Below are 14489 nucleotides of genomic sequence, written 5' to 3'. Positions count from 1 at the left end.
TGTCCAAAAATAATGATAATAACTACCAAGCCTGGGAGTAGGTATTTGAGCTTAAAACTTGGATTAGATAAAGAAGAAGGAAAGACAGTGGAAAGGCATTATAAGATTAACATCTATAAAACAATATGTTCACGTCCGTAAACAAAACCATCCTATGACTGTACATAACCTCACTGTCTATCTAGCTGAAAATCCTAACAGCTTGATAGAGGATCAAATGGTTTCTGAAAAAGGAAAGCATATTAACACACATATATCCTGTACAACTTCAGGAGCAAAGCCTCATTTAAAAATGAGACTCTCTTCCCATAATCTATATCAAAATAATCTTTAGGAGTCCATCCCTGTATAAATTTTTTTTTTTCTCTTCAAATGAAAGAAATCCGGCTAGCAAAAAGAAGTCCTTGGATTTGAAACACTGAGATGAATATCCAGATCTTGACCACGAAGATCTCTTTATACTGACACTAACTAACTAACTCCAAAGTTCTTTTGTCCATAATCACCAATAAAACCGGGATCTGGCAAGGTCAGTGTCTTTCCCAGTTTATCCACTGTAGTAATGAAATATACAACGTCCTCTTTTCCGGGCCTGCAGATAACTACTTTGTCAGCATAGATATGCCGACCGAAGTTCCAGTGCATAAAAAATCCACTAAAACGTTCATCCATTTTAACAGAACATCCAGTCTTTCGGAAAGGCTTAGGCACAGACAAATAGTCCCAAACAGCTTCACTGTACCAAAGTTCCCGGTTAACTTCAGTCACTTGCATTATGTCCTGAGGGACATAAGGGAACTCCAAGCCATATTCTGTAGCTACACGCTTGTTCAACATTCTCTGCAAACGTGCAAGTTTGGGCAAGGATCTGTTTTTCCCCATGCCAGGAGGTACATATGAATCCAATGATTTGCTCACCATAGGCCCAGCCGGTGTCTGAAGTGAACTAACAACTTTTGACAATGTATCATTTACAGTGCTGTGCTGCGCCACACAGGGCGACGTCTTCCCAGAACTCAGGGCTGTTCATTCAGGGAAAGTCATAGCAGAGGCGACATCCTCGCCTTGTGCCCACAACATCTCTTGTGACATAATCTCAAATAGGTCATCATCACCGGAAAGATCCGACAAGGATTCTATTTCCGAATCTCCCAGTTCTTCTGCTGGCAGATGCTTATTTACAGTCCCAGATACATTCCCCATCAGCTGCTTACCCGTTCCCGTCATGGACTTTGTTGGATACGGTTCGGGTAGTCTCAGGGGTAGGCCTCGGCCACGGCCGCAGGAAGCCTTCACATATCCCACCTTCCTCTGAACAGGTACAACAGAGACAGGCGTGGTGGACACAGAATTCAAAGCAATGTCTGCTGATGAGACGGCAACAGCAGTTTCTCTCTCCGGGACATTCTCGGCAACAACAGGCAAAGTGGTGGCCTGCCGTTCTCTCTCCGTAGTAGTAGCAGCTTCTACTGTGGCAATACCTGTTGCCCAATCCATTCGATAAGCATGGGGCGACATGGTAGGTTGCTCCATCACAAACAAATACTCTCCACATTGCGGACATCAGCCAAATGGACGGAGATGTACGGCCAGTCCTTCACATCGGTGGCAGATCATGCCCAGTCCTTCAATATCTCCTGAGGTATACAGAACAAACCTCCCCTGCGGCTTCAGACGAACACCAGTGTCCGTAAGCAGGGTTCCAGTCAGTACAATACTCGACATGCTTGCAGGGAACATTCTTGGTCCCCTAATTGGCTGCATCGCTGAAAAAGACATGGCCACACTCTGATCTTCTCAGCATGATCACGAGGCCTCTCTTCTTCTCTGGCGCTAAACACATACACGCATTCCACGCGGTATCAGGTAGGGTAGGCTCCTCCCACTTGTTCTTCTGATCACGTAGCTCCAGGGCTTCTACTAGCGCCCGCCGCCTACGCATTCAGAAATAAAGTCCTGCAATTTTTAACCTCTTCTCTTCCTGAAAAGTTGACAAAGTCCAACTCTCACCGTAAACTCCCGGTGAAACACCTCTCTGGGTTGCGATAATTGATGGTCAACAAATCCCGGACGACGCCTCCACGTGTAGGTTTAAGCGGGCTGTTACCTTCACTCTCGATACTTCTATTTCACCGGCAACCGGGTCTAGGGTTCCGTTGAGTTTACCTCTGGACGATATAAACACCAACACTTGAGTACGTTTTCAATGTTTTATTGAACCAAGTAACGAAGGAAGTAGCAGGAAAAAGGCAGGAGGAAAACAGCAGGGAAGCTCAAATAACTTTCTTTAGGTTTCTTTAGAACATCCTTTAAAGTTGAATACTGTAATTGAATGCAATCCCCTTTTTGTGGGACACGATCTTAGCTCGCCTGGATAGGCCTCTCGCACTTGCCTAGGAGCCAGTACGTAGCACGAACAAAAGTCTCTGCCACAGACTTGCTTGAAATAAACCTGTACGATCCTCTGCCACAGGATGTATTGGTTCACGATGAATGTCAGACACAGTACTTGGACCTCTAAGTCAACCCGGCAGTACCATGTAATAAGACTATTTCAGGATACATCCTCCAACCGAGTCACCAGGCCCCTCTCCAGACCAGCACTCTGCATGATCCTTCCATGATGGGTCCTCCCCTGGGATCTTCGCGGTTGTCCAGCTTCTTCACTCTGGATAGACAGCTCAGGACCATTCCTCGGCTGCTGTGGTAGGCCCCAGACAGGCTTCTGGGCCCACCCACGTGCCGCAGCTATGCGGGCCTCCGGAACGGAGGACCACGAGGTGGTACTCTAACACATACCTGTCGGCCAGGAGGGCCAGCAGGTGGCTGAAAACGAACCCCTAAACATGGTGTCTGTCCCATGAATACCCTCTCCCAGAATGCAACTCGGAGGACCACCGAGTTGTCTCCAGGACAGAGGAGCACTCATCCGCTTTAACACGTTGCTTTTCCAACACCCGCCGATGGTGACAACGACACCCACCAGCACAATGTGGAACCAAACGCAACGTCAGCCAAGCTGAAACAGAGGCAAATCTAACTTCCTATAACGAGCAATTCACTAAATTTACCTATCAGATGGTAGATCATAAATCTACCAGCGCTACACATGCATTACCTGTACCCGAAGTAAGAGCACCGAAACAAGGCCTGGGGCTTGCTCAGACCTCTGCCTGTGCCCGACAGGCCATGGACCATGATCTCCATGGACTTAATAGTGAAATTATCACCCTCTGAGGACTGTACAGCCATCTTTGTCATAGTTGTTCGGCTGTCTAAAATGGACATCTTCCTACCCCTAAAAGGTACACCATCTGCTGCGGAGACTGCTCGAGTATTCATAAAGGAGGTCAATAGACTCCATAGGGTGCCAACAGACATTGTCTCAGACCGAGGGGTTCAATTTACGTCAAGATTCTGGAGAGCGCTATGTGAAACCCTGAAGATCAAACTTTCTATCTTTCTAAACTTTCTATGTCTTCTGCATACCATCCGCAGTCTAATGGGCAAACCGAACAGACTAATCAGACGTTGGAACAATACATCCATTGCTTCACGTCATTTGTCCAGGACGACTGAATATCACTCCTACCGTTACCAGAGTTTGCTTATAATAACTCCTGTTTTGCAGCCATCAAGCAGTCTCCATTTTTTGCAAATTATGGCTTCCACCCCATCTTTCTGCCTGACCTTGTCCCTGAGTCTTGGACTCCAGCCGTCCAAAGTATCTTGGATTTTTTCAGTCGTAACAACAAGCTGTTACAAGAGGCCGTGACCAAAGCACAAGAAGATAACAAAAGGTCTTTTGGCAGAAGAAGAAGGGGGGAGCTGATCCTGCAGCCAGGGGACCAGGTTTGGTTGGCCACAACCAATCTGAGACTGGCATGTCCTTCAAAAAAGCAAGCTCCAGAATTTGTGGGGTCATTTCCAGTGAGAAGGTAAATTAATGATGTTTCCTATGAACTGTCATTACCAGAATCTTTCAGGATACACCCAGAGTTCCATGTGTCATTATTAAAACCCACAGTGCCAGATCCTTTTCCAAATCGTGAGACTGGACCACCTGAACCTGTGATCGCCAATGGGGATGAGGAGTTTGAGGTTGAGGCAATTGTGGACTGCAGAAGAAGAAGGGGTCAAGTGCAATACCTGATTAAATGGAAGGGTTATGGGCCAGAGGAAAACTCCTGGGAACCAGAGCAGAATGTAAACGCTATAGACTTGGTTCATGCCTTCTTCCACAGTCACCCCCAGAAGAAGAACCAACTGGGCATTCGGAGGCTGCCCGTAAGGAGGGAGCAATGTCAGGAAAGATGTCTGCATTACACAGCTGTTGTTCCCAGACACACACGTGTGCGCAGGCACCAACAAAGAACGAGCAGAACAGCCACAGGCACATATGCAAACGCAAATGCGCGTACGCGGGCGCGTGTTCGCGTACGCGCGCCTGTCACCAGGACTAGTGTTAAACAGCCTATATAAATGGAGCTTCAGTGCTGTCTAATTGCTGCTTGGTCTACAGCGTTTATGTGAATTTTGATTCCTCTGTTGACTTCTGATACTGATCCGTCTTGCTCCCGACTACCCCTGTCTGCTTTCTGTTCTGACCCCTGGCTTAACTACAGACTCTGTCTCTGCCTGCTGCTCCTATTTACCCTTCATCTGTTGCCAAACCTGCCTGTGACCCGACTACGCTTCCACCTGCTCTTTGTGTCTGATCTGCCTGTCTGTTACCAACCCGGCTCTCCTGACCCGGCTTCCAGCTCCTCCAGCCTGCTACAGCTCCTTCAGTCCAGCTCAGTACCTCCAGGTTCCTGCTTCCTGTTGTGCGTCCACAGTCTGTCACCAGTTAAGTCTGCCAGCCTGTCTGCTGCCTCATCTGCCTGCTACCTACCAAGTCCGGCTTCCTGCCTGCGAGTTCCTGGCTACTATCTGCACAGATTTCTGGACTGATCCTAGGCACTCTTACCTCGCCATGCTCCGATGGCTGCTGTCTCACTAGCAGTAGTCCTCGAGCTGGAGCTGAACGAGAGGCCTTCCTCTACATGTCCAGCTCACCAACCAGGTACGTGACAATCTCTTCAAAAAAAGACTGCTACAAATGTCATAACTTCGTTTTTGGAACTCACTTATCTGTGGGGAACATTTCACACATCCACACAAGGGTAAACAATACCGTATACGAGAATATCTGAACTGAAACACCGAGTATTGTGTTTATATTCTCAAATGCCCTTGTGCACTCACATATGTGAGCAAAACCATTGGCCCCTTTAAAAGAAGATTTCAAAACACAGGAGTGACATCAGGGTGGAACTTACAAAAGCTAAGAAGAACGAACAGTTAGATATGAACAAACCAGTTGCTGTGCACTTTGTGGACCACAAACATCAGACACAAACTGAGGGGCATGGCTATTGAACATGTTCAACAACCAATTAGAGGCGGAGACCATGACCGCCACCTCTTGCAACGTGAGGCTTTCTGGATTCATACCCTTGGCACGTACATCCCGGGGGACTAAACACCATTCTATCTTTTGTATGTTTCCTTGACGAGAGGTGAACTAACTGGCAGCTTTTGGATGATATATATGATTGTTAGTATAATCAGGTTTTGCTCATCATACACCTGACGAAGGGATCCTGCGTGGCTCTGAAACGTTGCACTACACTGCTTTGTAATGTGATCTTTCTTGAATAAACGTTTGGATGAAATTGATGATCCTTGGTGATCTGGCGAATATATACGTATCTGTGTGAATGAACATGAGGAGCCATGGCCTGGTAACGAGCCTGCTTGGGTGCCCCATTGCAAGCTGCTTGCTGTGGGGGCACTCGGCAGGAGGGAGGGTCCAAGAGTACCAGCGATGGACCTGAGAAGAGGAGGTTGTGGGCTGCTCTGCGCAAAACTGCTGCACAGAGCAGATAGGTATAACATGCTTGTTATTTAGAAAAAATAAAAAAAACCTTTAATATTACTTTAATTCACACTTGGTGTTTAGCCCCAGTGCATGGGGATCAGGCATTCAGTTGCAGGCAGCGGATGCTAGTGCACCGTCAATCCCCACTCCGGGCAGCTGTCAAACTCTTTGAGAGACTGACAGCTGCTGCACTTGGATGGTGCCTCTAGCGGGACTTATGTTTAGGGCAGTATGCACTCAAGAATGAGGGCCTGGAATGCAAGCAAGATAAATAAGTGGGTGCTTTTTCCACTGCCTTCCTGCCTTGCCACAAGGATTTGCTTCCAGAGCCCCACAAATCCCTTGTGTATCATAGTAAGGTGCTCTTATATACAGGAATGCTTAGTGCCTGAATGGCCAACTTCCAGGGCTGAGAACTGTTGGGAGGGGGGGGGGTGCAGAGGAGCTTGCTGAGTTTGGTCCAGCTGGGATCAAACATGCAATTATTGGTAGAATGATCACACTACTAAAATCGCTAGTAATTGATTGCTAACTAGAGAAAATGATTGCTAGATATTTGTAACAAATGGCTTCTTATGGAGTGGAACACAAGTAATATACTGTAGCAATTATCACTAATAATAGCACAATACTCTAAACACACAATTAATTACTACTACAATCTACTACTTACTACAAGTACTTTACTTCATAGGGAGCCATTTTGTTCAAGAGCTGTAGCACTGATCACATTACTAAAAATCGTCCATGCACTCCCAGCCTTCAAGTTTCAACTTTTTGTGGTCAAAACCTGTTCTGGAAATTGAGGGTCCCCAATGGGGCATTCTAACGTCAGGATAGTAAGGCACAGGTAAGAGCCAACATCTAGTGCCTACTATGTAGTGTTTTTGTATTATTTATTTATTTATTTATTTTGCTACAGGGTCACTTTAAAAAGACAGTAAAAGAAGTGTTACATTGCTTTATTTGTGCCTGCGCAGTTCAGTTAAAAGAAAAAAGAGATGTAGCACACTGTAGACCTGGCTTCCTCAGCTCTAAACTATACCGTGACTTATGTAACCTGCATCTGCTTCTCTCCTGTTTGCCCCCAGCGTGCTAGACGGCATCAAAGGCACTCAGACAGAATAATACTTTTTAGCTGGTCTGTCTGACATTGCAGGGTAATGAGACAAGTTCACTGGCCAAGTATTAAGTTTGATCTGTAAGGTACATCAGAAACAGGATTTTACAGATCTCTGTCCATTGACCTTTTTGACAGTGTGGACATAGCAGGACATTGTCCTTAACAGAAAACCTGACAGTTATATTACCTGGCTGCTGGAGAGACAGAAAAAACTGTGCTACTTCTTACCATTTCTTCATCACAAATCATGTTGTGTCACGGGACAAATACATCAGAAATGTAAATTAAAAAAAAATGTGACACATAAAATAAAATGCTTCCAAATATGATGGCAAATTATGGTGGCATCTAAAAAAAAGAACAATGCAGAATGAATGTGAGTGGAGTCTGAAGAAAATATTTTTTTCCAGTTTTAAGTTTTAACAGCCAGGCATAGAAGTTAACACCAGGTCTCCAAACTTTCTAAACAAAGAGCCAGTTTACTGTCCTTCAGACTTTAGGGGAGAGGAGGGGGGGGGAGACTGTGGCCATTGGGAGTACAAAATGTCCAAGCATCAGTGGAAGTAAACAATTCCCCTATCATTGGTGTAATTGGGAGGAATTGTGCCTAATTGTTGGTGTGATTGGGCCCCCTTGTTGGTGTCTGTGAGAGCAATTGTGCCTTCATTGGTGTCAGTAAATGAAATAGTGTCCCAAGGGCCGGATAAAAGCAAGCAAAGGGCTGCATCTGCGCCCCCACACACACACACACACACACACACACACCGTTTGGAGACCACTGCTTTAAACAATAGTTGGAAGTATCTACAGAATATCTACATGCTCTGGTGACCACTGTAATAAATAGGTGCTGGCTCTGTCTCATAAAATACAATACATCGCCAAGGGTACACAGAACATCATTGACTATCCAAAAGATTAAACAGTTACTTTCAGTCCTCCTTGCAAAGTTCACCTGTTGTTCCCAGCTGCATCTGCCCTTGATGGAGAGCTTATTTTGAAATGGGTTGGGTGAGTGAGCTGGACAGTGGTGTGATAAAGCAGGAGCGATTGTTAACCTATCATAATTTGCATAAGAGTGCCAACCTCTAGAGAGTAAACATTGAATGAGAGACTGTTTCTAATTTGCTGGTTACACCTTGTAACCTGGGATTATAAGCTTATTTAATACTGTACAAGTAGAAGGCGTATCTTTTATCTACCAGAGGTGGCTGTGGAGTTTCAAAGAGGTGCATGTCTATTTTCCCTGCCAGAGGTGAAAGGTAGGCTTGGTTTGCAGAAGTTTCTTGGAGAAGTAACAAGATGCTGAGAGTGCTGTAGCGCTGATGTGGCTGGGAACGCCAGGTACATTTTGCAAGGAGACTTAAAAGTAATTGTTTAATCTTGGCTCTATAAAGAGATACTTTTTTTTTTTATATCCTTTTCTGGCAGATTTGTTCAGGATAAGTAGAGCTTATTTCATAGCGGAACTAAAGCCATTTTAGCTTCTGTTTGGTCTGCAGTTGCCATGGTGCTGCACATGTGATCAGTTATGACATCAGCCATTTGATGGCTTGACAGTTTGGTTGAGAGCACAAGCAACAGTGATAGTTATCATTCACTGTATATCTTAAATGTAATTGTTTTGGAAAACAGTTAAATTGATGGCTTTAATCCCACTTTGAAGGCTAATGCCGCGTACACACGGTCGGACTTTTCGTCTACAAAAGTCCAACGGACGCTGACGGACTAAAGCTGGCTGGTAATCCGATCGTGTGTGGGCTTCTCCGGACTTTCAACGGACTTTTTTAGCCTCAAATCCGACGGACTTTAGATTTGAAACATGCTTCAAATCTTTACGTCGTAAGTACGACGGACCCCGAAATCCGCTCGTCTGTGTGCTAGTCCGACGGACAAAAACCCATGCTAGGGCAGCTATTGGCTACTGGCTATGAACTTCCTTATTTTAGTCCGGTGTACGTCATCACGTACGAATCCGTCGGACTTTTGTGTGGTCGTGTGTAGGCAAGTCCGTTCGTAAGAAAGTCTGCCGCAAGTCCGCCGAAGGTACGTCGGAAGTCTGTTGGACAGGCTGTCGGACTTTTGTAGACGAAAAGTCCGACCGTGTGTACGCGGCATAACTGTTGCAATTGATGGAGTATTTTAAGGAAGAGACAGAGCAAGGATCACATTGTTGTCATTTGTTTGGCATCATTAGGGTTCCCAGCCAAGCCTGGTGCTCCAACAACATATAAAGGGTCTGGACTAAATACAAAACTAGCACTGCATACTTAGTGCATCCTTTCTTATCCATTATATTGAGTTAGGCTTCATGCGCACTGGCTTAAAAATCACTGCTTCTACAGGGGTTTGTGTTTTGCTTGTGGGAGCAGATTAATGTTATCCTATGTGTCCATGCACATTTAGACGATTAGAGGCATATTTTTGAGTTCAGCGTTTAGAGGCAGGAAAAAAACCCCTTCTGGTTTGCGTTTCTGATTGGTGCTTTCTGGCAGAAAAAAATGCTAAACTCACCTAAACTGTGTACAAAAATGCTCTGTAAGATTGTTTTTTTATGCCAAAGGAACTGGTGTTTTTTTAAGCCCAGCGTGCATGGAGTTTTTCCATGATGGACTCATTTACAGTGTGAGTTACAATGTATGCATGGCCTGTCACCCTAACATTTAGTATTTTTTTAATAGGTTAAAGTGAGAGAGCTATATTTTTAATTACTAATGCCCCTCCAGGCAATAATTTAATTTATAAACTGCAAAGGTATATGCGGTGCTCAAGCGATCCAAAGCCTGAGTGCAATCAGTTTAGGAGTTTGGGAGCTGCAGTCAGATCAGAAAGCCAGAAAAAGAAGCATTCCAAAAAACCCAAATTGTTCTATTTATTAAGACACCTAGTTTAAAAATAAAATCATTGCTCAGAGGGGGCAATAGTAATTATAGGTAAAACTCCATAACCTTAACTTAAAAAAGACATCAGAGTTTACAATTTAGTAAGACGAAAACCAATGACCAATAACTCATGGCTCCCAATTAAAATGTAGCTTTCAATGATCTGTCTACAGGAATATGAAACCTAACTGACTAATATTCAGAGATTGATTCAGAACTGACTGACTAAACTTATTTTTTTTTAAATAAACATATGGGGACTGGTGTATGAAAAGAAGATGCTGCCTACAGGTAGGAAATAAAAGCTTGCTTTCATTTCCTACCTGTAGTGATTAGCTGCTAATGTCAATACGTGCAATTCCATTTTCTCCACTTTGCATACATTAAGGCTGATGCACTAAGGGCCTATGCCAACATCTGTAGGGTTTAGCACTCCTATACTGGTCTATCGGAATGCAAAATCCACTTGAAGCAGGCGAAAAGCAGGTCAGAAGAGCGTTTGTCAGTCAAACGCAATTGTCAATGAATTCTGATGATCTCAGAAGCATCTCAAATTGATGACAATATAAGCCCAATTCCCATTGACACAAGCCCTAAAACTGGAGAAAAGGAGTAGCACAGTGGCTTACTGGCTGGCCTCTCTGCCTTAAAGCATTAGGGTCATCGTTTTGAAATTCAACCAAGATACTATCTGCATTAAGTTTGTATGTTCTCCCTGTGCTTCTATGGACTTCCTCTAGGTACTCCAGTTTCCAACCACACCCCAACATACTAGCATTTTAATTGGCTTCTTTACAAATTAGCCCTAGTGTATGTGTGTACGCATAAATGTAAGATGGGCTCCTTGAGAGCAAGGACTGATGTAAAGGTACAATATGTAAAGCTATTGCGCTATATAAATAATTCATAGGAGAAAAGGAGAAAGTCTTCTTAACACCCAGCATGCCAAGGTCCTGGTGCACAAACAAAAAATGCGCTTATCAGAGGTTCATGACCCTCATGTAAAGAGTGGTTATGATAAGTATGATATAAATTGTTGTGCCTCAATCACTCTCAGGCTTTCAGGGGTTAATTTTCCAGAATCTCAAAAAGTATTGAATGTATAACAAAGAAAAGTCAGCAATAATGTAAATCCACACATAATAGATTAAAAAGGTTTAAAAAGACTCACAAGAGTTGCAGTGTACAAACGCTCCTCTCCTAAAAGGGAAGCTTTTTTTCTATTAAAGTATTTGTTAACCCCCCAAAAAATTCAGATTCTGGTCCCTTAAAGCAGATTACACAGGACAGCACTTGTACTATGTAATCTGCCCCCTCTAAACTGTAAAAAAAAAAACTGAACCTACCACTTCCTGTATGTCCTCTCTAATCAGACCACGATAACCAGGGCTGCTCCGCCCTGATGACCATGGTCAAAGTGCCTCCCTCCATGATAGGCTGCCTGCTCTCCTCTCTCCCCCCTCCTTTCTGCCTGTCATCCCCTTCTGTGTCTGTCCCTGGCTGGCCCCGCCCCCCTGCCGCTATTCCAGTAAAATAAATGAAGCGGGCACCTACTTTTAGGTAGACGACCTTTCCGAGTAGTTCCTATGTCAGGTAAATTTAAACAGGCTTGTGCTATTACAGCAGGCCTGTTTGTTGTTAATTGGCAGGTAGAGTGTGTGTTAATCTCGGCCAATCATTAATTTGCTTGGTAAGACCCGGGATCCTCATATAAAAAGGGGGGTCATGTGGTGCGAGGATTTTTTTTTTGTTTTTTTCTTCCTGTTGAGCTTGGAGAAGCCAGCCTTCCCGGAGGTTTCCCCCTCCGGGGAGCCAACAGAGCTCCACCCTTGCGAGAAGGGTGGAGAACCGGTCTTCATGGAGGAACAGACGACACCTTACAGCATGTAGTCGCTGGTGTCCTTGGCCGCCCCTGCGGGGAGGGAAGCGGGCCATAAAGGAGAAAAAGGAACTAAGAATCATTACGGAAGAAATAGCAACAAAGCGGAAGGAAACTGGGTGATCGATCGTTTATGAGTGGCACATGGACTATTGATCACGTGAGTGAAAGCCCAAGGGAAGGGTACTACCAGAGGCTGAGGGTTGTTTGTACGCAAGTCAGTGAGATGGACAGTGATGGTCTATGACTTTGGGTTCAGCAATGCCCTGGGATTCCAATCAGCCAAGCGAGAGGAGTTATTCAGAGTGACTTTTCTTTAGCTCAACTTGGAAGTATATGCAGATGGGAAGTAGTGGTAACAAGATAGCGGTGAAGCTGCAAGCACACATATAGAGATACGGACTGTTCTTTAAAATTCATGTAGATGAAGAAGTTATTCAGAGTGATTCCTTATCGATTATTCTCTATCAAATCTACTTCCATCTTCCCTGATTGAAGAAATCACATAAAGTGATTTCCCAACTATCCGCAATGGATTATAGTTTTCCGGTAAGGGCCAGTGAAAGATGATAATGTAACAGAGAGCATCTCAGAGAAAGTCCTTCTCCCATCCCAGTTCATGTTAGTGAATAAAGCAAGTGAAAAAAGCATTAAGGACTGTGAGTTTTAAATCTATGGGCTGCGAGGGTTGAGTGGAAACGTGAATTACGGATATAAATTTTAATTAGCCGCTCCTTCAGGGGTAAGCGCTTCATAAAATTAAACATTTTTCACTGCCAGCCCCTCTAATAGAGGCTGGCGTAGCACACTGTGTCACTAGTTTTAAAAAACGAGTAGTGTATATATCTAATTTGAGCTGTCTTCAGGCCGGTCATGTGACTCGCAGCCGCTTTACAACTGCGATACGTGGCTTCGGCGGAGGAGACGAGCAGCCATGTGATTCCCCCATCTGACATCAGAGATCACGGCCCTTCCCACAGAAGCAATAGATAAGAGCTGTAAAACATCCGTGAGTGATGTGACTGGCCTGAAGACAGCTAAAATTAGATATTTACACTGCTCGTTTTTTTAAACTAGTGACATAGTGTTCTATGCCAGCCTCTAATAGAGGGGCTGGCCTAGTTTTATATAGATGGGTTACAAACCCTTTAATGAAATCCACAAGTGCTTTTTTTTACCAATAATACAGACACGGATGCTTATGCTTTCTTGAAAATTCTGAATGCCAATCTCTTCTCCAAGCCATAATGAACCCATTGCTGGATAAACACTGTAAACTGGATATGTGGATTTATTCAATAAGGCGATATACAAAGTGCAGTGCCCTTTAGCAATGAGAATACACCTTCTGCTGAACTGACTGCAGGAAACTCAGATGTAGCTTTTGCAGCTTACTGCACATTCTCATTTCTTTTTTAACTATTTCTCTGTGTATGCCAGGGAATGTCACACTACTTTAGATCACGGCTAATCTAATTTTCTGTTGATTTTCCTACACAGGGCGATACCCGAAGCTGGTATTTCATTTTGATCTGAAAAGAAACATCCTGTATTTCATTCTGGAGACCTATGTGCCATCAATCCTTCTGGTTGTACTCTCATGGGTATCATTTTGGATCAGCCAATCATCTGTACCTGCAAGAATTTGCATAGGTAACATTTCTCTTGCTTGCTGCATTCTCCACAATGGTTTACTGTGACTGAAGGTTCTTGAAGCAAGATCAAGAATACTAACCATCACCTGCAAAGCTATTACTTTTGTGTCAGTGGATGATGTCAGCATGCAAACATCTTAGTTTATACTAATCACTGCAGCACTGATGTGAAGATCCAGGCTTCTTAAGCCCTAAACATATAGGAATAATTTAATCTTAGGTTGGAAAAACTCATTTAAACTACATCAGCTTTATCAAGCCTTTATGTTTGAGCAGCTTTCTTAACTCCCTTAAAGCGCCATTTAGCTCCGGCCTGGAGGGGCTGGACACAGCTTCTATTGGGAGTGCTGGCTGTCATTCAGGGATAAGGGAAAAGTGGCAGCAGGTTATAGTCCTCTATCCTGGCTTATGAAGCCGTGTTCCATCGATGTGCTCCCTTGCTCTGTTGCTCTAATGAAGCAGGTCTTCTGAGTATGGCAGAGCATGTGACCTCCTTGTTGACAGTGCTCAGGGCTGAGTTTTCAATGACCAGGCATAGACACAGGTCACATGGGAAGGGCAATGACTCCATAAACTTGGGGAAAATGTCTACACAGGGTGGACTCTGGCAATTGAGGAAGAGAATGGGTAAGAACACCTAGTTGGGGAAGGAATTGGGCATTCTCAACAGATACTGTCATTTGCTCTGAATAAGCAAAGTGACAGTGTCTTTTAAAATACACTTTTGGAAGGTGTTAGCAAGCTTTAGGCACTGCCTGTGTGTCCCATAGTAACACAGCGGCCAGTGGGATGAGCTACAGTTCCCACCAGAGGACTCGCTATGTGACCCAGAAGTGTTGAAAAACAATGGCCCAGAACTAAACTATGTGAAATACACACCTCTACCTTCCGATTGCATCACTTTCGGCCACTTCTCCCTTGGTGCTAAGTTTTTAGCTCCTTGATTAGGCAGCGGGGAATTAGATCATGCCATGCATGGGAGTCAGTCATTTACAATACAGTCAGAGCATGCAAGGAATGCATGCTG

General features: G+C 44.3%; 1 protein-coding gene across 1 annotated transcript in view; it reads left to right on the top strand.

The window, feature by feature from the left end:
- Positions 1-14489, top strand: part of GABRP (gamma-aminobutyric acid type A receptor subunit pi) — a 170034-nt gene that overhangs the window by 134273 nt on the left and 21272 nt on the right. The window contains exon 8 of the mRNA XM_073596083.1: positions 13308-13460. Within this exon, the coding sequence (XP_073452184.1) occupies positions 13308-13460 (153 nt within the window). The remainder of the gene's footprint in view (positions 1-13307; positions 13461-14489) is intronic.

This window comes from Aquarana catesbeiana, linkage group LG08 (assembly GCF_042186555.1).
Source record: "Aquarana catesbeiana isolate 2022-GZ linkage group LG08, ASM4218655v1, whole genome shotgun sequence".
NCBI classification, from domain to species: domain Eukaryota; kingdom Metazoa; phylum Chordata; class Amphibia; order Anura; family Ranidae; genus Aquarana; species Aquarana catesbeiana.
Note: the sequence above shows the minus strand (reverse complement) of the source record. Positions and strands in the feature narration are given on the sequence as shown.